This window comes from Bemisia tabaci, chromosome 1 (genome assembly GCF_918797505.1).
Source record: "Bemisia tabaci chromosome 1, PGI_BMITA_v3".
Lineage (NCBI taxonomy): Eukaryota > Metazoa > Arthropoda > Insecta > Hemiptera > Aleyrodidae > Bemisia > Bemisia tabaci.
In genome coordinates, this window is record NC_092793.1 from 71,907,022 (window position 1) to 71,932,710 (window position 25,689).

General features: G+C 43.7%; 1 protein-coding gene across 2 annotated transcripts in view; it reads left to right on the plus strand.

The window, feature by feature from the left end:
• Positions 1 to 307: 307 nt before the first annotated feature.
• The window catches only part of LOC109033145 (uncharacterized), a 101,531-nt gene continuing 76,149 nt past the window's right edge, over positions 308 to 25,689 (plus strand). For both annotated transcript variants that reach the window (XM_019045606.2, XM_019045607.2), the window contains exons 1-3: positions 308 to 1,072; positions 2,982 to 3,928; positions 20,521 to 20,644. In XM_019045606.2, the coding sequence (XP_018901151.2) occupies positions 3,288 to 3,928; positions 20,521 to 20,644 (765 nt within the window). In that variant the 5' untranslated portion in view covers positions 308 to 1,072; positions 2,982 to 3,287. The remainder of the gene's footprint in view (positions 1,073 to 2,981; positions 3,929 to 20,520; positions 20,645 to 25,689) is intronic.

Below are 25,689 nucleotides of genomic sequence, written 5' to 3' on the forward strand. Positions count from 1 at the left end.
ACCAAGCCACATCAACTATTGCCAAATTTAACAGGGAAATTACATTTTTTACGAAAAAACGCCTGTGCAGATTCCTTTGCAAATTTTGAGGAATTTGCTTTGTATTATGGAAAAAATTCACTGAGATTTGCACAGAAATCCGCACAACCGTTTTCATGTAAAAAATTAAATCGCCCGATTAAATTTGGCAATAGCTGATGTGGCTTCCAATTCACATTTTATCGAAGGCAATTTGGTTACAGCGCGGCCGAATTTTGTAATTTCAGCAGGAAGTACTGCCATCTGTCGCTCATATCTCGAACTCGAGAAGGTTCAGTCTGGTAACTAGCGCTCTCTGAAGGCCACAACAAAGACAGAGTGACAATAATAATGAAAATAAACCCGCGTCCTTTTTCACGCCTAACTTTTTACTAATCTTGTGTTGAAGAGAACAATTCGTGAGCAGCAGATAACGACGTTGCCCTTGCTTGCGTGTGCGTGCGCCTGTCCTTTCGAGTTCGGGTTCGAAACCTCCAATATCGCGCGTCCGCTCCTGTTGAAGAAATTTCGGGTTCGAAAATTTGATTACAGTCATCGCCGACTTCCATTCTTCAGTGAAAGCTTTTCTCGCCAATTCTGTCGACGGTCCGTGTCAAGAATTTCGCGTCAGTAGTTTCATTATTCTCAGTGAATTTATCGTATTACTCCGAAAGTTTTCGTGTTTACGTTGTGTTTCTGAGCGATGTATGCCGTGTTTATTAGGTACACACATATTATGTATGTAAAAGTTGTAATTGTTCGTTGCTCGAGTCTCCATACTTGATGGTTGTCCGTGCTACTTTTAACTAGCGCTCGTGATGCGGCTAGTTTTGTGTTTCCAATATAATCTAGTGAATCGCGATTATTGAAATTTTTGATTCATTGTCATTCATGGCGACTCATGAAGCTCCCTTGCAAGTTTCGTGTCCTCAATCCGACGTTCGCTGCAAGTTGAATCCCTCTCACTGATAATGTGTTTTTAATTCATGGTTGTCGCTTCAAATGTGTGTTGTGGTGTTTTCAAGCCATCGGATCTTTTAAAGAAGTCATGCAGGTACATACTCCCCGTTTCATACTATTCTCAATTTGCTGATATGCTGATATTTAACCTCGAAATTCTTCAAATTCAATTTCTGTTTTGTCTCCTGTTGTTATCACTGGATTCTAAAAGCTCCCTTTCATCCTGATGGAATTGAATTTTATCAAAAGATTGCTTTGACTTAACAGCGCATTAGTTGCACTTAATGTATTTTCGCTCAATCCAACAATCATAAGTAACTGTCCTGACGATCCTTTTAGTGATCTTCCTTTAAAGAGGCATTATTTCAGTTCATATTCTGAAGCAGTTGAATTCTAATACATATCAATTCTTCACCACAACTTTAATAATTTAATTTCGGAGTATCCTCCCGCTATGAGAAGTCTTTATCCATTGTGACTGCTAGAAGTTCTGTCAGTTTGATTACCTTTGGCTCTAATGTATCATTAGACTAGGTGAGAACTGAAACATGACAGAAATGAATCAATCAAATTTTTTAATTCCTCCATCAGAATCATGTGTTGAAAATGGTGGAAACGCTCTAAATTTTTAAAATCAATTTGCAAGTGAGTGATTTGCATAGTTTGCATTTGTAGGTGAGTTGGAACTTCCTGCTTGCCCCAAAACAAAAATCGCTTACAGGAGAATTGGAGTGCGGATCTTAAATGACTTCATACACATATACTCACTCTATACTTTTATCACATTACTCTCTTGATATCATGAGAAGAGTTGTGCATCAAACAGGAAAAATTGTTGTGAATCCAAACTCAGGTTTTTTGCCAAACATGAAAGTGCTCCCCAAGATTTGATCTACAACATTTTGGTTGTTCGGAAGCTGGAAGTTTGAATTTACTGATTCTCCTGTTAACTATTAATGTAAATCTCTCATTTTCAAGTTTACATACCTTGTGCTCAATGCGTTTTGCAAGGAAAATATGATTTGGGAGCATGTATTAGAGCATGGCGATTTTCACTTAATTTTGGTAGTCTATTATCATGCAATATTTAGCAAATGTCTACTTATTGAAGTTGAGCCAGGCTAATTTAATTCACTACAGGGAATGAGAGATTAGCTTATGGATGAAGGGGGGGTCATAAAGTTGGCCAAAATGGCTGTTGTATCATTAATACTTCAATGGACCCCAAAGGGCTTTTTTTTATCTGAACCGCAGAGGATCCCTATGGAACGCATCACTTTTTGATCCCGTTTCACTGGCGTGTTCCATACCTTCCAGTGGAACGTTTGGACCGCTCTTCCAAGGTGGGTTGAGGCTGTGGTTAAGCCGGTTGAACCGCAAAGATCCCAATCCATCGCAATCCATGCGCTCCACGGATAAAAGAAAAGCCATAAAGTGATTTTCTATGCTGGCTTTTCTTTAGCAGCTGCTGCTTTCATATCCACTAATGAAAGAGCACTGTATGTATTTTCTAAATTTTTTCCCTCTCCTGAATCACACTAAATACTATGAAGTTCGGAAAATATGAAAATCTTTCATTTACTTTTCTTGGTAAGTACTTAGGTAGGAATGGAATGTGCAAAAATTGTGATCCCATGATTTTAAAAACTTGGAGAAGAAGAAATACTTATTTGGTCACTTCTCTCAGGTGCAATCAAGCTGTTTTATTCATTGGGCATTGAAGATTCATATTCGAATCTATCAAGGACTGATTTTTCTCTGAGCATCCACTGTTCCTTGTGCTCTAAGTACATGAAAAAGACCCCCAATTTTTGCTTTTGTCGTGCATGCTTTATTTACTCAAAACATGTCAGATAGGTCATACTGTGCTCTTGCAATTTATTAAATTGCGTTTGGAAAACTATATTACCAAACAACAAAGTAGCAAAAAATTTTAGTAATTACCAACTCATTAACCTGTAGTTTATTTCAAGACTGTAATATCAATTCTCTGTCTTTTTCAGTGCTTGTGGAATGGCTCCAGCGCATCCAGTGCAGGATTTACTTCACACGCTTTTTCCGCAACTGCAGTTTACTCAGTGGCCGCAACCCAGCCCAAAATTACGCTTGTCCTCTCGATTAAGAGCACAAGAACGATCAGCGGGAAAGCAGAATTCATGGATTACTGTGTCTGAGACTTTTAACAAAGAATACCAGAGTTCTCTGGTATCTGTAATGAGTTGTGGTTTTGAGGGTGTGACCACCAGTTCATGGCAAAGTCTTAAGATCTTAAATCAGTTTTTTCATGTCATGGTTTCAACTTGTGTGGTATGGCTCCATTGCATTCAATGCAGCAAATCACTGCCAAGGAACCGCAGCAGTCACAATTGTCTCAACAACAGCAGCAGTCACCACAACAACAACAACAGCAGCAGTTGCCGCAACCTCCTCAGCAATCTCTGGCACCCCTTCAGTCTTCCGCTTTTCAGCAACAGACTGCGCAGCTGAATTCATTTCCTCAGACACTTCAAAATTTCAAGAAAAACTCTGTTTTTGTGATGAGTAGTACTGAAAATACCCAAATTACTAGTTCTGTGAATAATTTTTCGCGTCAGGAAATTCTACCCTCAGGTGAATCGGCAGAATCCAGCTGTAGCAGTTTAAGTTCAATAGGTGATGGAACAGAATACAATAATGCAAATGTTCCGAATAACCGTACGTTCGTTGTGAATTTTAACAATAGCAATAGTAGTAATGTTAAAAGTAGTTCCGCATTCGGTCAGATCAAAAGTGCGAATTCACCCCCGTACAGTGGCGTAAGTGTAGTGAAAGTGTCTGAACCAGTCGGTGGTGCTACCAGTAGGATAACTCAACTCAATTACAACATTGTAACCATAAATGGAGTCCCAACTATCTCTGTACCGCATGGATGGAAACGCCTAAATGCAAATGGAACAATCATCTATGTTAGGTAAGGATTTTTCACCTTTTTGCATGAAAGACAGCAAAATTGCTAAAGATTTGCTCTTAAGATTGCCAAAAGGTTGCAATCATTTTGGTAAAATAGACCAATAGAGGCATCATAGGTGAATAAATCCACTCAAAATAAAAGGGGCAAAATGAAGGATATTTGTACCATCTACCTCTCTCGGTCAGACCTGTGAATCTAGGTATGTCGACTGATTTTAACCCCCCCCCCCCCCCCCCCCAAGGTTTTTAACTTCTCTTTGTTAAGAATGGATGAGAGAGAACATAGAAGAATTAGCATGAATAGAATAGGAGCCAAGATATAAGTGGGATTGCTTCTCTCAACAGCTGCAAGCAGCTAGGCTAGTACATAATGTTTTTGAAGAACTCTAGAAATGATAGCTCATTTTTACAGTAAGCCACAACACACTTAAAATATTCTTAAGAAACACATAAAGTAACTAGCACCTAATAATAAGAGTCATGATTTTACCATTTATTTATTTATTTATTTTTTTTTTTGGGGGTGCCCTGATACCTTCTGACTTTGAAACCACCGGGCCTTGCAAAGTTGAACTAAGAGATAGGTGGAGCAGAGTAAGCCTCCATGGCAAGCCAATTGGTAGGCCCCACTCATCCTTTTTTCCATAGGCATCAGAGGAAATACTTAAAACTAGATGAAAGCTAGGCAGCAGTAGAAAAAGTCCAAGCATCTCCAAAAATTTCCCAAAAAGCAATCCCTCCTTCCCCCTATAATTTAGGATGCAGATAATTAACTGCTGTTTTTGTTGGGAGCGGGGGCGGTCTGGCCTCCTGGGGTGCTAAAATTCTGTCAGTTGGCTGAGGGGGCCCCAGCAGGACTCCTGTAGGGGTTCCAAAAACTTAGATACCCCTTTTAATGGAGGGCATTTGATTGGTTGGGGGGGGCACTCGAGAGAAGGGGCCTCTTAAACTTATTCACAGCCCAAGAATTTTCCAGCCAGACGGACACTCATCGGGTGCAAATATAGCTCATTCTTGACCTCTTATTTACTTTTTTCTGCTTTTGGAAATTTAAAAATCTTCAATTAGCAGAAGTATACAGAGAGATTGCTTGAGCTTTCCCCCGCCTCCTCTTAGCCGCTTTAAAGTTTGATTTACTTATCTGCTGGTAAACGAATGGATGCATGAGATCCACCCAATTCCCATAGCTTGCCCTAAAGGTTTATCCTCCTCTTCTCATCCCTATGCTCTTTTCAATAGAAGAACCCGTTCACACAGGGCCGGATTAAGGGGGTGGCCACATGGGCCGCGGCCCATGGCGGCAAATCTAGGAGGCGGCAAATTTTGCAATTTTTTTAAATGTAGGTATGAAAAAAAATCGGATTTAGGAAAAAATTACAAACAAAATCTCTCATTTCCTGCGAGTATAGTAATTTCTAATTTTGTCGTCTTTCGGTGATACAAGAGACAGCAGCTTTAATTAATCGAGTTAAGAGAGAGACGAAAAACGCAATTTGGCCAAGAACGGCGCGACTGAGAGAGAAATGATGACGAGGACTTGAGGTGAAAAGGAGAAGCCCTCGACGCGGCGGTCGGCATGTAACACATATTAGCGCCTAAATTCCTACAAGACTGCACGAATAATCCACGCATTGCATCAAACACAGTCCGGTCACTGATGTCAGCGTGAAACGGATACCGCCTACAAGAATGCATGAATGCATGAATGCATGATTCACGCATTGCGCCAAACACAGTGCGGTCAGCGTGAGACGCATAGCGCCTACAAGACTGCGTGAATACTTCACGCATTGCGTCAAACACAGTGCGTTTAGCAGCGGTCGTCGGCGTGAAACTCATAGCGCCCACAAAACTGTCGGAATACTTCACGCATTGCTCCAAACACGGTGCGGTCTGCGCTACGCGGCGGCGGAAGTTAAAATCATTAAACCACATTTATGTTTGTTCTTTCATAATTTTTTCGTTCATTTCTTATGAATGGAAGGCCTTGTCCAGTGTCCACGCGGAGATTGGTTTACGAAACTTAACGTTTGCGCAAAGTTCGGTGAATTTTTGCTAGTAGTGTTGGCAGGGCTTTCCCAAAAAATGTTTCCAACACGAGTAAACGCGTCTTATGCACCCCACCCCCACTGGCACGTTCACTTGATGCTTTTTATTGATGTTTCAAAACGAATGAGAAAGGGCGGCAAAACACAGGCGGCCCATGGGCGGCAAGTAGGTAAATCCGGCCCTGCGCTCACATGAAGAAGCCACAGCCTAATGTATTCCTTATACTTACTGAAAGTTAGAACAGGTAATGAATTAGCAAAGATTTTAGATGATGATGTACCAGTAAACACATTAACCATGATCCTTGAAAAAGGATAAAGCAAGACAGGAAATTTACAACTTCCCCACACAACTGAGTTTCGTAGTTTTGTGGTTTCATCGTCGATATATTCGATGGCGGGTGATGAGCAGCACTACCGTGCTAAGGAAGAACACCGTATGAACATTCGAGAGTTGCCAAATGTCTCCTGGTAGAGCATGTACTATTGAGGAAATGTATGGGTATTTTTCCTTGAAATTTTTGAAATAGGTATTATAGGTTAAATTGCGGAAATAATTTTCTGAAAAATTTGGAGTTGTTAATTAGCGATTTTCCAAGTAAATTCGATTTTTATTGAAGAAAAGATGGCAACGTCTGACGGCGTTTTCCCTCGGCATGGCAGAGCAGTCATCCAACGCCTTACTTAGGCAATATTTTTGGAGTCGGTCGGTTGTTGGATCGTAGTGACGGAGCCCTAATAGTACTAACAATAGGCGAATCAACCCCCTCTCGTGACGTGTGGCGCGTCGCGTCGCAGGGATGTTATTTCCGGGTCCCCCCCCCTCCCCCCTCTGAATCCCGATTAGGTTGCGATGCATCGGCTCGCGTTCCTGCTCCTCAATCACCCTTCGCCCTAGAGCAAGATCCCTCCTTGTTACACTTTCGAGAAAGGTTGCCAAATGTGGACCGAGAAAGAAGGTTTTAAGCGGTATCCTGCCGTGCTAAGGAAGAACGCCGTATGAGCCTTCAGACGCTGCCAAATTCCCTTAGATGAAGTATGAATTTTCAGGATAATCCATGAATATTTTTCCTCGAATTTTTCAGAGCATTTTATTCGAAATCAGATCTGAATTATCTGAAAATGTCAAGAGGAAATATCTTCAAAAATGAACGTTTTATCGGAGGAAGTTCGGCAACTCCCGAATGTTTTGCAGTATTGCTCACCATCGTTTTAAGTAAACGTTAAACTCTATTTTCTCATTAAAAATATTTTCGCTCTAGGTAGGTATCCAAAATTTTAGAGACGCGATAATTTATGAACGGTTAAACTCAAAACCGCGGTCGATATATTTTTTTCTTTCTTTCTTTCCATGTGGCTTTTTCCTTGTTTTCAATCTGGTTCAGTAGAAACGCAGGTGTTGCCAACATCATGCGACTGTTCCTTTCATCGGGATTTGTATCATCTCTGTTTAGTGTTCCTTTATTTAACCTGGAGGATTCTCCAGGCAGGAAGGAAAGAATGAATATAAAAGGCCTTCAAGTTCACAGCACGGTAGAGGAATACAAACCCTCGCTGTGATTGAGTGTCCAACAAATCCACACCCGGAATCTCGATGAAAATTAGAGGAAGTTCGCCTGAAAATCTCCCGAAAAAAAATGTATTTACTTAGTTCCTTTACGCCGAGAAACAACATCCACAATGCCAGCAGTGCTCTGCCTTCTCCGGGTGCCGCGCGCCAAATTCGCGTCGAAATCAGGCTCTATAGCGCCTAAAAGTTGGGGGACTGGGGAATCATGGCGCCTAAAAAAATTGACGCACTCCATCGATGTTTTCAAATTCGCAGTCTTGTGCCGCAATCAGACGCTGAATTTAGCAGCTGAATGTGGAAGTCAACAGTCATCGCCCAACGGCTGAAATTTAGCAAATTCGAGTTATTTTCATCCAGATGTGTATTAAATCTACTCGAATTGTTCAGACAAATTCAAAATTGGTCCGATGGTTGCTGAATTTTGCGCGTCACGCGCAAAATTCAGGCATCGGGCCGATGACTTCCACATTCAAGCCACATTCAGCTCCCACATTCAGCGTGTTGGAACAGGAGCGGTATCGTATGATACGTAGGCAAGAAGTTGAATTGATTGAACATTTTAGATGAATGAAACTTGCGCTTTTCGGCTAACAATCAGTTAGAACCTAAAATATCAGAGGGAAGGCAGAACACTGAATTCTAGCCGTATCCGATGGGGGTGAAGATGTTTTAATTTAGACGCTCGATGTGAACGCCCACGAGTCGTTGTCTCTGCCGAAGACTCTAAATGAATTTTCATTTAATATTTATTTTTCCTGACAAATTTGCATCGAATTTGATAGCATTTTCAAAGGTTGTGTACCTCTCTATTGCGAGACAAACCAATGACAGTCGTGTAATCCTCAAATCCAACACTAACGTAGAGTCTCTTCATAGCATTCACCCAATCTCCTTGTATTATGCAAATACTGAAAACATTAACAACGTTTGATAGGGCGGATAAAATCGTCATGTATCAATGCTCACTAAACTACCTGGTGTTTCAAAATACCAAGAAAAAAAACCAGCATGCCCCCGTATCCAGCGATACCGACGTCCAATAGAACTCATCTCACAATGGGCCCCGGAAAAAATGAAGATAGAAATTTAAAAAAAAGGGTAGGGACAGAAAGGAAAAAACTTGAAAAAGAGGCGATGATGAAAGAAGAAGAATTATCATATTTTATTTCGGAACCAGTTATCACCCTAATTTTTTGTCCTACCCTAAGCAGAAAGGACCGGGTCGTTTCGAAAGATTCTCATAAGTAGAACTGCAAGTGGGAAGTGGGTGTCGCAATAGTTGAGTTTGTAAGAAAGAGAGTAGTTCCGCTTACCGTCGCGTCGCTCCTCTGTATTTCGTAGTCCCTCTGACGCAAGGACGTATCTCAATTTCTACGTGAGCTCTAATGTCCATTTAATTTCATGCTCTCCGGGGCTCTTGTGGAAATAGGGATACGCCCTTACGTCGGAGGAACGACGATTTGTCGTCTCCGAACAGGGGTGGACCGACAGGAAAAAAGTGTTAGGCGGTTACCGTGCATGTTTTGAAGGTCTTCCTCTCGGTTCATCCAGGTGCCCCCCAGTGCTGCCGTTTTATTTTATCAAAAGATTCCGAAATAATTCCGATTTCCGGAAACATATTCTGATTTGTCCAAGTTCCGAGAAAAATTCCGAAATACGCCCGGATTTAGTTCAGACGATCGTCAATTTGATCAAATAAATGGTCAAACTGGCGAAAAACTGCAAATTTCGAGGAAATTCCGAATATAGCTAAGAATTCCGGGGATTCACAAGATTCCGGGAAAAGTTCCGAATTTCGGAATTAACTCGGGAAATGGCAGCACTGAATTGCCCCCGTAAGATCGACTTTAAGGTGATTCGATGGACGCCATATTTTGTGTCAGAACGGCCTGCGATATATTGCATCAATTGGTTCCATTTTTTCAGCTACTCCTCATATTTCTCCAATTTTGAGATCGCAATTCTGTTGTCAGGAGACTAAAGCACTCATTTACCAATTTTAACAAAGAAGTTCAACGTAATGAAGGCGCGGTTTTTTTAGAGAGGAAACATCGCATTCGATACTGATATCGAAACTGCACGCGAATGCGATATTTTCTCTCTAAAAAAACCACGCCTTCATTACGTTGAATTTCTTTGTCAAAATTGGTAAGTGAGTGCTTTAGTCTCCTGACAACAGAATTGCGATCTCAAAATTGGAGAAATATGATGAATAGCTGAAAAAATGGAACCAATTGATGCGATATATCGCAGGCCGTTCTGACACAAAATATGACGTCCATCGAATCACCTTAAGGAGCTGCTCCCAAGCAGGAAAAAGGTCAGGGACTTCCCTCCTGTACAATTTTCAACGTAAAATAATTTCAGAACGTACTCTTGACCATTTGCAAAGGAAGTATCTGAAAACAAAGTGCACCATCTCGGTTGTACCATAATTTCGACAGAATCCACCATTGCGAAATTTTCCAATTGCATCACCAAAAACCATCGTGGCTCCTAAAAATTATTTAGAGTGTCCCTAAGAATTAGTTTATTTTTGGCCTGTGGGCTCCGTAAATTCTGGAGTGAATCCGGAGCATCATTCTGGATGCCGTGATGCTGCACTTCTCATGGCGTATACTAGTATCACTCGTTTCGAAAATCGCTTAGCTCCGAGGTAAAAAAAAGTCCTCAGAACGGAGAAAATAAAGAATTTTGTGCCGATCTTTTTAATATAGGTAAAATGAGTAATACATTATGTGTATGGTCCTAAATAAAACTATTCTGCATTTCCGGAAACGGAATTTTCCTTTTTTCCGAGTTTGGTAATTTCGAAACGACAAAGGTTCACGCTGACTGGCCCCCGGAGGGGGGGGGGGTGGCCTATAAACCAGAACATTCGTTCTTAAAATAGTAAAGTTAAAGGGGATGAGAGGGTGAAGGAGAGAGTTAGGCAGTTTTGTTTTTACATGTTACAGGATAGGAGCCTACGTTATGAAAGGGTTACACGAAAAATTCGAAATTTAACGTTACGTATTCAATGAACGACCCCTAAAGGGAAATCGTATGATTTTAAGTACGTGTAATGGATCGATAATTGATATGACAGCAGGGTAACTCGAAGTCAATAAGCGTGCAACTTGAGTGCCGGGGGTGAAAACAACCCCAACCCGAGAGAATCACTTCTCGGCGCGCCGGTGCGGTGGGTTACACTTCTTGCGGTGTCGGCATATTTTCTCTTTGCAGGGTAATTATTGTATCGCTCTCTTAGCGCCATTCTGATCCCCTCTCCATCCCCCCGATGAAGAGCATTACTCTATTGAAGACTAGCCATGCTACGTCCTCTCATAACGTGTAGGTTTTGCATTGCTACTGAGATTGTGCAAATCGGTGGATGGTTTGGACTTGAACTATCTGAAGGTTTTACCTGATTTCCGTATTTTCCATCAATATTTTCTGTATCATTAATGATTTTTCTGCGAAAATAATTACCGTGTTTCTTTGTTCGGTCTCCTGAAAATCCTTTACGACGGGGAAGAGCGGGGGAATTGGAGCAGCACGGAAATGCTTATAAGTCGTTCTTAAATAGAATGTCCAAATTGCTGCAGTCGTCAGAACAGCCAGGATTTTATAGCGAACAGTCAAGCGTGGTAGCAAAATGGTGGGCTCGTGAGGAAATTAGTTTATGAAAAAGTTTCTTTTTTTCCTTGGAGTTTTTTTTGCAAAAAATAAGGAGGTAAAAATAGCGGAAAAGCTCGCTATTTTTTAAAATTTTGTCGCTCTTCGATTCTTTCGTTGAGTTAGGAAAGTTCGAGTGCGACTGATTTTTACTCCGGAAAACCTTCTGCGTTCCTGTGAGCTGATTACTGAATTTCATAGACGCAGGAGACGAAGAGAAAACATAGCGATCCAATATTGCTGGCAACGGGTGGTTGCGCGATGAACGAAGGATGTAAGCAGGAACGAACCCACTATCGGCGTTTTTCCTTGGCATGGCAGCATTGTCCTCTTCTCCTCTTTGTCCATCGCTTTGTCTATGGCTGTCATTAATCAGCCCGCAACGCCGTATGAACAGTCGAGAGTTGCCAGAATCTCCCGGATAATACATGCATTTTTAAGGGAAATCATTCATTCTCTTCTTTGAGATTTCCAGATGGTTTAGATCAAACTGTGAACAAAATTTGAAGAAAAATATTGAATATTTTTTGTCTTCGTCTATGACTGTCATTAACCAGCCCGCAAAGCCGTACGAACATTCGAGAGTTGCCAGAATCTCCCGGATATTACATGCATTTTTAAGGGAAACTATTCGTACTCTCCTTTGAAATTTTCAGATGTCTCAGATCAAACTGTGAACAAAATTTGAAGAAGAATTTTAAGAAACATATCGAATATTTTCTGAGCAAATTTGGTTTTTATTGAAGGATATCTGGCAACGTCCAACGGGCTCGTACGTCGTTTTTCATTGACATAGCAGCGTTGTTACGTTGTCTTCTTTGTCTATAGCTTTGTCTATAAATTTCAATAATCAGCCCGCTGATGAGGGATAATGGACGCGAGAGAGTAGCGATGATACGAGGGAAAAGAGCTGTGAATTGGCGATGAAGAGAAATCCGTGGCGTGAAGCAAAAGCTCCGAGGGAGAACGGGCTGGGATGTCCGGCCTTGACCCGGAGGAAGCTGACGTCAGACGTCGGCGCCGCCGCCGTCGACGTCGAGTGCGTCGACACGTCGTCGCGGCGCGGCGCGGCGCCGGGACCGGGGATCAGGGATCAACCCTTCCGCGTCACGAGATCCGTGCGCGGGGACAAGCGGTGGGAAATTGAGCCGGGCCGGGGCGCCGAGGGGGGAGGGGCAGATCCCGAGTCGCCCATCGCCGAGCCGCGGAGGGGAACAGAGACGTATGAATAGTAAAATCAATAAAAACACATAAGACGTTCAAGTGAAGGCTCCAGGGATCGCGGAAGGAGCGCCCGGCTTATAGACAACCACCGCCACTTGCGGATCCTCCGTTCCGTCTTGCGCCTCATGCAACTGTTGCACAATTTTTTTCTTTTTTTTTACCGCACCGTTCAAGGATAGCTAGAGGTCGTAAGGGGCTATTCATAAAGTACTTAGCGTGATTTTTTCCGATTTGTCGGCACGCCCCCCCCCTCTCCCTTACTTCTTGTCCTGCTTGGTCAAAAAATAATGAAGACCCACTCACCCCCTAGGCTGCAGGGGTGCAAATTGTTCTCGACTCGGCCGTGCGGTCGCGACCGAATTGTGGATTTTCCCTAAAAATTGTGGAGGCGGACATTTTTTTTGATTTTTCAGTTTTCAGATTTTCAATTATTGTGGAATGATGCGATTTTGGGACATATTCTAAAATTGACAAACAATTTAACAGAAGTCTGATCAGCGCGCCGTGTTGACCTTCTTGTGAAGACTCAGCGTGTCGTAGAAATCTGCGGAGGCCCAGAACACTTTGCATCCCTGCCTCAGAGTGTTACGTAATTTATGGACTGACACTAACTTAAAGCATTTTGGCTGACCTACCCCTCCTTCTCTTCTCGCGGGGCAACCGTGTGACAACCTCTGCCTCCTCATTAATTTAAGCAAAGTTGGCCTGACACTGGCTGACAACCCCCTTCTCCCGATTTTTCCTAGAAAATTACGGATAAAACCTGGAAAATAGCTGGTTTTTTTTTATCATTGAAACATATTTTTTTTTAAATGAGGGTTCACGTAAGACATGGCCAGACCCTCTTTCTCCTATCTTCCCAAGTGGCCCTCGCAATAATTTAATGATCCTCGATTCATTTTCGGAAAACACTAACAAAATTTTGCTCGTAAAATCATGGAACATCCTTTTGCAGTCAAAGGAGTGAAATGACTCAGTTTGTCCGGTGCGGCGACTGTGATCGCCGGTGCGACCGGTGGCGTCTTCCTCCAGTTCTTCCCGATTTAAATTGGAATAAAAAACAAAAATAAGGAGACCATAGATATGGTGTTTTCTGTAAATTTTGCATGAAATCGAACAGATAGATTCTGAGATATTGCTGTAGACAGATTTGGGTGACGCCGGACGGACGGACGCACATTTTTCAAGTATGGTTATTTTGACTCCATGGACCTTAAATCGTCCAGAAATGATGAAATTTCAACTTTTTTTTTTTTTCCTTGGAGGATGACAATGCTTCCTCTACCCTGAAAGGGAGCGAGAAGGTGAAAAACCAAAAGGCAAGGGGCTAGGAAAAGAGGCAGAGGCAAAGAGGAAGTGTGGAAAGAAGCACGGTCAAGGTCGCGAACACCATTCATCTCAACCATCTCGTTCCTCGATCCATCTGATCCCCCCCCCCCCCCCCTCGCCGCCTTGCATCCTGGCGCTCGTGCCCACTTGATGACCGCGACCCCAAGCGCGCGACTACTTGAGCTCCATGCCTAGCCTCGCCTCGCCGGGCTAGCCTATGCCGAGTCGTTAACATCACTACATGATAGAGAGGGGGGGGGGGGGAGAAAAAGAGAGAGAGAGAAAAAAATAGATTTGAATCTTGGTATCTTGTCTGGATAATCCTTCCCTGCGTGTCAGTACAAAAGATGCCGAATCCTGAGTGATCCGCGGGAAAAGCATCTGGTCATACATAGAAAACTCTCGCAAAATGTCAAGTAAAAATGTCGCTCAGTTTCTCGTAAGAAAAGGGATAAGTGCGAGAAATAATCTGGCAACTCGGCATGTAGTCAGGACGATCCTTCTCATCATCAATCTGTCCAACTCTCTATCCAGCGAAGTTTATGTAATCCCAAGCTTTTACCTTTCACCGCAAACGGGATGCTCCATGATTTTTCCAGCAAAATTTTGTTAGTGTTCTTCGAAAATGGATGTGAAGTTTGGCAGCTGAAGAAAGGGACACAGGGCATGCTAAAAGTAACGGAAATGGATTTCTGGGGGAGGTCAACAGGAATATCTACAAGAGATTGGGTCCGCCACAGGGCCGGATTTATCTACTTGTAGCCCATGGGCCGCCTGTATTTTGCCGCCCCCTCGTCATTTGTTTTGAAACATCAATGAATACCGTCAAGTGATTGTGCCGGAGGGGGAGGAGTGCATACGACGCGTTTACTCGTATTGGACACATTTTTTGCGAAAGCCGTGTCATCACTACTAGCAAAAGTTCACGGAACTTGATGTGAAAGATAAGTTCCGTAAACCTACCTCTACGTGCACAAGACCTCCTATTTATAAGACATGAACGAACAAATTATGAAAGCACAAACATAAATGTGGTGTAATAATTTTAACTTCCGCCACCGCGCCACCACACTGAACGCACTGTGTTTGACGCAATGCGTGAAGTATTCATGCAGTCTTGTAGGCGCTATGCGATTCACGCTGACCGCACTGTGACAGCATTGTGTGACACGCATTGCGTTAAAACGCAATGCGTGAAGTATTCATGCAGTCTTGTAGGCGCTAATATGTGTTACATGCCGACCACCGCGCCGAGGGCTTCTCCTTTTCATCTTAGACCTCGTCAGCATTGCTCTCTGCGCCACGCCGCCGCTCCAGGCCAAATTGCCTGTTTAGTTTCTATCCTAACCCGACTAAAAATAGGTGCTGTCTCTTGTGTCACCGGACGACAAAATTAGAAATTGCTATGCTCTCAGGAAATGAGATATTTTTTCGCCTTTTCTCGTTTGTAATTTTTTTTTCTAAATCCCATTTTTTAATCCCTACATTTAAAAAAAAAATTGCAAAATTTTTTTAAATGAAATTTTTAAAAAAAATTGCGCGGCCCATGTGGCAACCCCCTGAATCCGGCCCTGGTCCGCCTTAATTAATGAGAGTGCCTCGGATCATGGGAGTCAAAAATGACTTCTTATTCTACGTCATGACCAAACAGCTTGTATGGTATGCTCATGTTGACAGGACGACGAAAGAAAAGCTGCCGAATAAGATGCTCGATCGGGTGCCTCCTGGGAGGAGATAAAGAAAACGCCCTGTAAAAGGGTAGCGACATGGGGTTTTAGAGGAAAATGAGTGAGTGCCAATTTCCTGAAGGGCTAGGGGGAGGCTAGGGGAATAGGGCGGTGAGACGTCGCAGAGCGCCAGAGAGAGCTGCGAGAGCGGCTTTTATGTATGTATCTAGTAACCACTAACTTTTTTTGTGGACTAAAATGGCATCAAAGCTGAAAATCGATGATGGAGTTAGGTATGAAGAGCGCAGCGTGAAACTGGTTCCGTGACCACACCGATGTGGAATCAGGGCTCATGCTGGTAAGCGAAGCCGGAGAGTCGTTAGCCGAAGCCGAGGCGTCGGTGAATGTTGAACTGGTTGAGTGGTGGAGTGTCGGTCGATGACGACGACGACGGATCAATAGTTATGTTGGTCACGATTTGACCCTAACTCGGATCACGACGGCGTAAGTTCACAACTCCTCGGGTCCATCGCTGTCGCCTTTCCCTCGGCCTCAACGGACCCCAGCGCCTGCGCCGGCGCCCCTGCCCGTCGTTCAATTTGCGTCCTATGAAAGAACGCCGTATGAGCCTTCAGGCGTTGCCAAGTTTCCTTCGAGGCAAACCGAATTTATCGGGAAGATTGGGAATATTTTCCCCCCAAATTTTCAGACAGTTTTTTGCGCGATTTAATCTAAAATATCTGAAAATGTCACGGAAAAATATCCAAGAATGTCGTCAAAAATACATGTTTTATCAAGGGAAATTTGGCAACTCCCGAATGTTCATACGGCGTTCTTCCTTAGCACGGCAGAATTTGCGTGCGATCCTTCGAGGCTCAGCGCGGGCCTCCTTTTTCGCGCCTGTCGCTGGCCGTCGCTGCTCGAAGCTCGCCCCAACATTGCATCGCGTTTACTATACAGTTAAGGCTTATAGAGTACTTAGAGGCGTAATGCAGGGTGTTAACAAGTCCGGCAATAGCACCGATTTTTCAAGGGCGGTCCGGAAGTACTGAAAAAGTGCGGAAATTCTGCTAGAAGCTCCGGACTTGTTTTAATTTTTTTATCATTTTTGTCACAATTTGAGCGAGAAATTTAAACTTTTGAAGTTTTTCGAACCTTGTCAAATGGAGGTACCTACTGAAAAAATACTGAATTTTTCTGTAGCAGTAAGTAGGGCTCTAGCGGAATGCTGTGGGCTTACCGCTGTTTCGTCTGAAACGCTGTCACATTTTTTCAAACTTACTTGCATCTCAAAGGGCCTCGTTTCTACTCAAATAAGATGAATTTTGCTGTTTTAGCATATTGACCACTCAGATTATTCAAAGAGAAAAGGAGAGAAACTTGAAACCCTCTGTCATTATCGCAGCTGCTAAGGAAAGTTGCGCGACTTGCGAGTAGTGGTCCGACGCGCGCCTTCAATTCCACGCGACACTTCCCGCATTGCCGCGAAGTTGATTTAGTTGCGTGACCTAAGCTAACCCAACTCCAGTCTTCAGTGGTAGCTCCGTGCCTTTGCTACAGATTTGAATCAATTCCGGAAGCGAACAAACATCTAGATACCGAACATATTCTGCTACGTTACTGATTTCTTTCTCGATTTCCAATCAAGAGCGAAAATCCTAATTCTTCAAGCGTTATCAAGTCAATATCACCCAATATATCCGCGGCTGCGGCTTCAGCGGATCGATAGCTAATGTTAACAGCCGAGGAAATCTGCGCGACTTACGAGTAGTGGTCCGACGCGCGCCTTCAATTCCACGCGACACTCCCCGCATTGCCGCGAAGTTGATTAAGTTGCGTGACCTAAGCTAACCCAACTCCAGTCTTCAGTGGCAGCTCCGTGCCTTTGCTACAGATTTGAATCAATTCCGGAAGCGAACAAACATCTAGATACCGAACATATTCTGCTACGTTACTGATTTCTTTCTCGATTTCCAATCAAGAGCGAAAATCCTAAGTCTTCAAGCGTTATCAAGTCAATATCACCCAATATATCCGCGGCTGCGGCTTCAGCGGATCGATAGCTAATGTTAACAGCCGAGGAAATCTGCGCGACTTACGAGTAGTGGTCCGACGCGCGCCTTCAATTCCACGCGACACTTCCCGCATTGCCGCGAAGTTGATTAAGTTGCGTGACCTAAGCTAACCCAACTCCAGTCTTCAGTGGCAGCTCCGTGCCTTTGCTACAGATTTGAATCAATACCGGAAGCGAACAAACATCTAAATACCGAACATATTCTGCTACGTTACTGATTTCTTTCTCGATTTACAATCAAGAGCGAAAATCCTAAGTCTTCAAGCGTTATCAAGTCAATATCACCCAATATATCCGCGGCTGCGGCTTCAGCGGATCGATAGCTAATGTTAACAGCCGAGGAAATCTGCGCGACTTACGAGTAGTGGTCCGACGCGCGCCTTCAATTCCACGCGACACTCCCCGCATTGCCGCGAAGTTGATTTAGTTGCGTGACCTAAGCTAACCCAACTCCAGTCTTCAGTGGCAGCGTATAATGTAATCATGCGTATCTCCGTAGCAACGTTGTCAAATCTATGTTTGTGTTCTTTCTCTCTTTATTTTTTTTTTTGAAAGAAGAGTCGAATCAAAACATCTTCTTGGCAGAGGTGTACCCTCGACCACCACAGCAGCAGTGAGAAATCACTGTGAGAGATGGAGGAGATAGGTCGTCCACACCCACCACATTAACTCCTCACAACGTGTTAGTGACGATCTCAGCAAGTTGGCAACTTTGCTGATGCTCCATCTAAATCCATTGAACATATCGATTCTAGTTGAGGCAGGCGGTCTCACCCATTATCGATTGATTAACATACATTTAAAGGGATGAAAGACAGTGTTGCCAACTTGCAAGAATCGCCACCGTGATGCCAAAACAGTGGCGATCATCGGCTATGGATATTGTCCCGATATTTTGAAGCCATAGTAGCTGCAGGTGTTGGCACGAACACCCCGATATAATCGATCCTTTTCCATAGGATTAAATGGTAGATCAACCAATTCATCGCGAAGCACGACACGCCACCGTTTAGAGAGGGTCGTCCTTCTCTGTCTCCTGTAGGAAGCGCATGTTTTCCTCTCATACTCATTTGTTCATGCTAAATATAAGCATCTAACGAAGTTGAAGTTGTTAAATTGAGACACGCGAGGCGCCTCCGAATAGTTACCGAGGTCCTTCGGGAGATTCTATTTTTGTTTATGCAAACGAAGGAGATATCACCTTGACGAGTTACAAAAAGCGAAATAGTTCGTTACAGCCATCGCCACTTCTGAAATCCTGTGTCAGTAACGCTTTTTCTCAAGGAGCTGATTCAGTGGAACTCTTGCGTGTGTCAGAAGAAGCACTGAACTGGATTTCTCTAAAACAAACTCAAGAACTCATAAAAAGCTCTCGAAGTTGAGGCCGTAATGGAGGAGATATCCCGTGCCAGAGTACCTATATCAGGGTGTCTACAAGTCCGAAAAGTCCGGACATAGTACTGATTTTCTAAGGGCGGCCCGGAAGTACTGAAAAAGTGCGGAATTTCGCGAGAAGGTCCGGAATTTTTGTCATTTTTGTCGCAATCCGAGCGAGAAATTAAAAATTTTCGGATTTCGTCTGTTGGAAGTACTGAAAAAGTACTGAATTTCTCTTATGAGGAGGTACTGAATTTCTTGAAAATGGACTAGAAAAGTACTGTAAAAGTACTGATTTTTGGCCAGCCTGTTTTAGTAGACACCCTGTACATAGAGAGGGCACGGACATTTCAAAATATGGAGCTCTTAGGGTCCAAAAGGGCAGCAAACCTCCTCACAAAAAAAATGTCACTGCCGATCTTCAGATTCCAATATCAAACCAAATTATCCAGGAATGGTCATAAATTAGCGCTTTTGCGGTTCTGTATTGATCCTGAATCTGAGTGATTTTTTTCTACAGTGTAGTCGAAGGTGGGGTCTCAGGGAATCGTAGATCCCGGGTTTGGGTGGAACAGACTATTTACGACGATAGTCTCATGACCTGATACTTGATGACATCTTTTTGAACAGCTATTGACGCAGTGAGTTGCCAGCCTTTTTGTCCCGTCTCTTTACTGACATCAACCACTCTCCGTTTCCACCCGTGCCATCGAATACTTACGTCATCCGACTGACGTGTTTCTTTCACAGACCGAGCGCAATCGAATTTCGTAGAACTCTTGCGCTTTCATAGCAACAACAATAATGGCCATCATTTTCGTAATTGTATATGATGTCGACTGATTCAACACGACATGAAGCGAATTTCATTTCTTGGCTCGTAACTACTTTCGCGATGGAACCTCGCTGCGTTTTATTCGAGTTCGGAATTTCGATTCGGCGACCGCCGAATTCAACGCTGATGCGTGATTTTGGTAGCACCTTGTTAGGTGATCTTAATAAAGATTCGATCTATCGGAAATTTTTAGGTCGGTTGATTAGCGGTGGTTGAAAGGACCAAATCAAACAGAACTTCTTTAAGAGGTTCGAACCTCGAAAGAAAACTCGCATATCCTCAGAATTGCTCTGCGACTTTTTGCTTTTTTGGAAAAAGAAGGAAAAATACCGCCTCGTTATCCAAAGATTTAGTCTCACTCACTTTTACGGCCGCAAAAAGTTACACGACAAGTAAAACTTTCGCACACTACCAAAAGAATACTGTCTTACGAAAGGATCTAAGTAATAGAGGGGTTATTGTCGTTTTTATTTTTTATTCTGATTTCTTAACTCGTTCCAATGTATCTCTGATTTAATGAAATGTTCCTCCAGTGACGTTGCACGACTGAAAAAATTGTGGCCAGCGTAAATCGCGCAAATGTAGCATAATTATGATCCAAAACTTATCTCCGTGTTTTGTTCGTGCACATGAACACCTATCTTCCTCTCAACCCTTGGATAGTTTGACGCCCTTCTCGTAATCATCCCACGCCATCATTTTAATATCTTGTCAAATTTCTTCAAATTAACCACCTAATTTATTTTACTTTGTATGATAATAAGATTTCACTTATTTTTACTAATTCCATGTTCATTTTAATCTGTTTTCAGTCCCAGTAACACGGCGCTCAGTACATTAGAACAAGTTAAAACTTATCTTCAAACGCAAGGAACCTGTAAATGTGGACTGGAGTGTCCAATTAGATGTGATTTAGTATTCAATTTTGATTCCAAGGTAAGACATCTCACGTCACTTTTCACCGCATCCTTCAGTGTACCTTTTACGCATGGATCGATTTTTTACATAGGGTTGTAAGAACATTGCAAGAATATGAATTCGGCTCTAAATATTTGTAGAGCAACATGAAGATGGCGAATTTTTTCATGAGGCCCCCCGACTCTGCAGCAATAAAAGTCGAAAAGAATGGTTAGCGATGGAAAATCCGAGGCAGCGTCGTGTTTACCGACCGGAGCGCGGATAAGATTTTACACCGGGGCAATTTGCCTCTTTGGTGTCGTTTCAGCGTTTAATGCCCGAGCATTTATACCGGGGGACGGTGCGGCGCGGCGCACACTGGATCGCGTCGATAGGACAGGTCGGACAAAATTCGGAAACTTCAAACGCTTATAACTCCGTTTATACAACACTTTGAGGTTCTCGAAGTAGTTCCATCGGTTTCCTCGTGACATTTTGTGCTAGGAGCACTCCTTGAAATTTATAATGTGACAAAATAAACATCAAAATGTGCATTTTTAATCAAAAAGTTCATGTCCGCCCTCTCCAATGGAGAATTTGCGTGCAAATGTTTTATTGCTTCATCTGAAAGTGTTTAAAGAGCTGATTTCATGGTATTTTTTAAAAAAAATTTCTGATATGGGAAATAATATAATAATAGATTTAAAAGCGAGAAAATGCACCGCCTACTGACGTCATCTGGCGGCATTTCCCATTTCAACACACGTATTTCAGCAGATTAGATCATTTTGTCTTATCCTCTCCAATCATTCGTCGCCTACCTGACATAAAGGCGAAACTACACTCTGCAATGAACCCTGTCTTTCATACAAGTTAATGCTTTTCCGGGCTCATCTCAATATGCAGTTACGCCCTTATGTCAGCCAAGCGACGAATTGTTCAATGCATGAACCAAGGGTATCCTCGTGTTCAGTTCACTCAGTAGTTTCCACTAAAATAGGAAATTCATCATTTTTCCGACACCTGGGAATTGTGTATCGATTGGATCCAGTGTGCGGCGCGGCGGGTACGGGCACTTGGCGAGTCGGCGATAAAATCGCGGGACTCGGCGGAGCGGGCGCGGCAATAAAAGGAAGTCCCCGTATCGGAAGGAGCGATGAGAGATCGGGTGTGGAGAGAGCGATTAGAGGAAAAGCTCCGGCAACTTCTCAAGTCGGAACTCTTTTAATTGTGCCCGGCCCGGCCGGGAGTCGAGGTGCGAGGAGGAGGCGGAGGAGACGGTCCCGGGTCCAGGGTGGGGGCGTCGGGCGGAAGGGATCGCTGGGAAACGGAGGGAATCGAGACAAAAGCTCGCAAAAATGATCGCAGATAACGACTGCGGTTCGGCCGGGAAGTGGGGGCGCATGCTCGCCTCCCGCTGTTGCAAGCTCGACCACCCCAGGGCCCAGCTCACCCCTTCCCGCTCCTCCTCTCAGATTCCGCTCCGGATTGCGGATTCCTCGTCGTGCCGGGGCCTTTTCAGACTGGAAATTGAGAAATCGTCGTCGAGGGCTATGGAATTAACGTTTTTATTATTTCGCCTTCAAATTTCGAGGTAGTCAACCCCTCCGTTCCCTCGTCTCAGATTTCGCTCCGGATTGCGGATTTCTCGCAGCCCGGGGCCTTTTCAGACTGGAAATTGAGAAATCGTCGCCCAAGGGTATGAAATTAATGTTTTTCATTATTTCGCCTTCAAATTTTGAGGGGTTCCCGATTCCGGTCCGGATTGCGGATTCCTTGCCGTGCCGGGCCTTTTCAGACTGGAAATTGAGATATCGTCGTCGAGGGCTATGAAATTAACGTCTTTATTATTTCGCCTTCAAATTTCGAGGCAGTCAACCCCTCCATTCCCTTGTCTCAGATTTCGCTCCGGATTGCGGATTTCTCGCAGCCCGGGGCCTTTTCAGACTGGAAATTGAGAAATCGTCGCCCAAGGGTATGAAATCAATGTTTTTATTATTTCGCCTTCAAATTTCGAGGTAGGCCGGATAACTTCCTCCGTGCTTTCCTTCTCATGTGCAGGATTCCAGACTCGCTTGGATTGCGGAATCCTCGTAGTGGTGGTGGCGTTTGCTGACTGAAAATTGGGAAATCTGCGCGAAGGGGGTATGGAAGTTGTGTACTTTACTATTTCGCCCTCATTTTTTGAGGTAGGCCAGGCTACACCCTGTGTTCTTTCCATCTCTTGTGCAGGATTTGATTCCGGTCAAATTGCGGATTCTTTGGCAAATAAAGCTCTTGCATATGTGAGAGATTTGCGATTTAAGCACTTTTACTCTCGCTTAATTTTGCGAGAAACACACTGGTGCCACTGGTTTTCTCTGAAACGAACTCCAAGGCTCAAAAAAGCTCTCAAAGTTGTGGCCGCAATGGAGGAGATATCCCACGCTAGCCTGAGCGCCCACCTCTATGTCTAGTCAACCTCTCCATGCAAAAATAGGGAGCAAATACATGAGCATGGTTGCCCTGTTCTCAGTTATGGAGTCCACAAACGAATTGGCAACCATGTTAATGTACTTGCTTCCTATCTTTGCATAGAGAGTTTGTCTTGGTTTAGTGGTGGACTCTAGGGGTAGCATGGGCATTTTTGAGAGCTTTTTTTAGCTTTGGAGTTGATTTCAGAGAAAAGCAGTGGCACCATCGTGTTTCTCGCGAAAATTTACATTGGACTTACTACTGAGATCGCAATTTCCTGACACATGCAAGAGCTCCATTTCACGCTTCGAAAATGCATCGATCAGAGCTACCCTTGCAAGTAGCCTGGAGCCCACCCTGGGTAGAATCAGCCAAGGGCCAGGCCATAGCCTACCTCGAAAATTGAAGGCGCAATAGGAACGCGGGGCCAGGCGCTCGCTCTAAATTCTCAGCCCGATAACGCCACCGTGCGAAAGAGGATATGATCAATTTTCCGCCGGGAGACGGTGGTGCGCGGTGTCTGTGTGCGGGAACATCGGCATCCCTGGAGGAGGAGTGCAGTTTGCATCGCATGCAAGTGCGGCAGACGACGTGAAATCGCTGTAGGGTGCTCGCGACGCTGGGAGGGGGACGAGGGCCCTTCCTTACTCCCGTCGCCCCCCTGCGCCCCCGCCCTCGGCCGCGCCCGCTTCCTCCAGGTCCCTGTTCCCGGTGACACCCGCCCGAATTCTTGCGCACTTGATTCCACTCGGACAGTCTCCGGTTTCGATTCGTTTTCGTTCCTGGGTCATGTCTACTCCGCCACCCTCGCATCCCTTATCCCTCCCCCCAGACTCCCCCCTCCTCGCGATTCCCCGTGTGTCTCTTTCACCGGGCGCTCATCGGAACTCGTCTCGCATGGAAACAACCTGTGTCGCTCGATGGGTAGCTTTCTCGCCGGCGCGCGGTTGTCAGTGGATCGAGTCGCAACGAGAGAGGTCGGACATGATTTAAAAACTCTAAAAGCATATCGACGGTGAAACTACCAAACCACGTATCTCGTTTGCGGTGTTTAAAAATCTACGCTCACATTTTATTTTTTTGAAGTAGACCAAATCAATATCATTCCATGAAATTTTCACGGAATTTTCTCCGCACAAAGAGGAAAAATCACAGAAATTTTAAAGACTGGATGTTAAGTAGTTTTTCATTTAAAAAATAAAGTATGACAGGAAGTCTGCGACGTCGCAAACCGAGATACGTGGTTTGGTAGTTTCGCCGTCGATATACCTTCATTGATATGAAATGTTAATGTTTTAAAAGTAGTTCCATTGGTTTTCTCCTAAAATTGTCCGTAATAAGCACCCCTAAAAATTAAAATTGTGGCGAGATACAGGTACAATTTTACCATTTTGGTGAGAAATTTATGTCCGACTTATTCCGAAGACTCGCTCCTCTGTGCGGTGAAGAAGCACCCCTAAAAATTAAAATTGTGGCGAGATAAACGTACACTTTTACTATTTTGGTGAGAAATTTTATGTCCGACTTATTCCGAAGACTCGCTCCTCTGTGCGGTGGGGTGAATTTTGCGAGTCGATAACACTCTTTATTATCAGTCACTTAAATCCGTTACAAATATCGAATTTAGGTGATGCCTCACCTGGAATCGATTGTTTTACATACACTCAAATAGAGGGAATGCTGCCTAAATTGTGCAACTTATTTAAAGTAGAAGTAAAAGTAACGAAAGCCTGAAATCTTGAACAGATTCTATTCCTGTACCAAAAATAATTAAAATTATCGAGAAATAATTATTGCGCGATGAAACCTGCGGTCCCAATTAGATATACTCTCCATGGAAGGAACTGTTAGAATAGTCCAGGCGCCTGGTAAGTCTACCTGGAATTTTGGGTACACAGCGATTTTTTTTTGCCTACTTTATGTTTTTTGGGTCGCTGAATCCGAATCTGAAGTTTCCGCACGCGTATCTGGTGAGCATTTTCCGCTATTTTGAAAAAATGGCCTAAAAAGGCCTTTTTTTTTGCGGTTTTTTTGATATAGCGGCTACGGATGAGGAAAAGTCCCGGATTTAGCTAATGTTTTGAATAGCTGACATAATTTGGAAGAAAATGGTGTATACATATGTTAGGTTTGCTTAAAAATTGAGGAAGATACAGCATCGTGAACATCGCGCCTATTCACGTTTTCGCGGCGCACCCGTCAACGCGCGATCCGGCTCGCCGCGGTCAGGCAAGTTCCGAAGCGTTCTAAAGTTCCGAAATCCGAGGTTCCTCAATTTTTGAGCAAACCTAGCATATTCATATACCATTTTCTTCCAAATTTTGTCAGCTATTCAAAACATTAGCTAAATCCGGGACTTTTCCTCATCCGTAGCCGCTATATCAAAAAAACCGCAAAAAAAGGCCTTTTTAGGCCATTTTTTCAAAATAGCGGAAAATGCTCACCAGATACGCGTGCGGAAACTTCAGATTCGGATTCAGCGACCCAAAAAACATGAAGTAAGCCAAAAAAATCGCTGTGTACCCAAAATTCCAGGTAGCCTCATTTTTAGCTACCAGGCGCCTGGACTAGAATTTCAGTGCTGCTTGGACTGAGTTTCTGAGTAACTTCTACGTTTACAATGTAGGTAT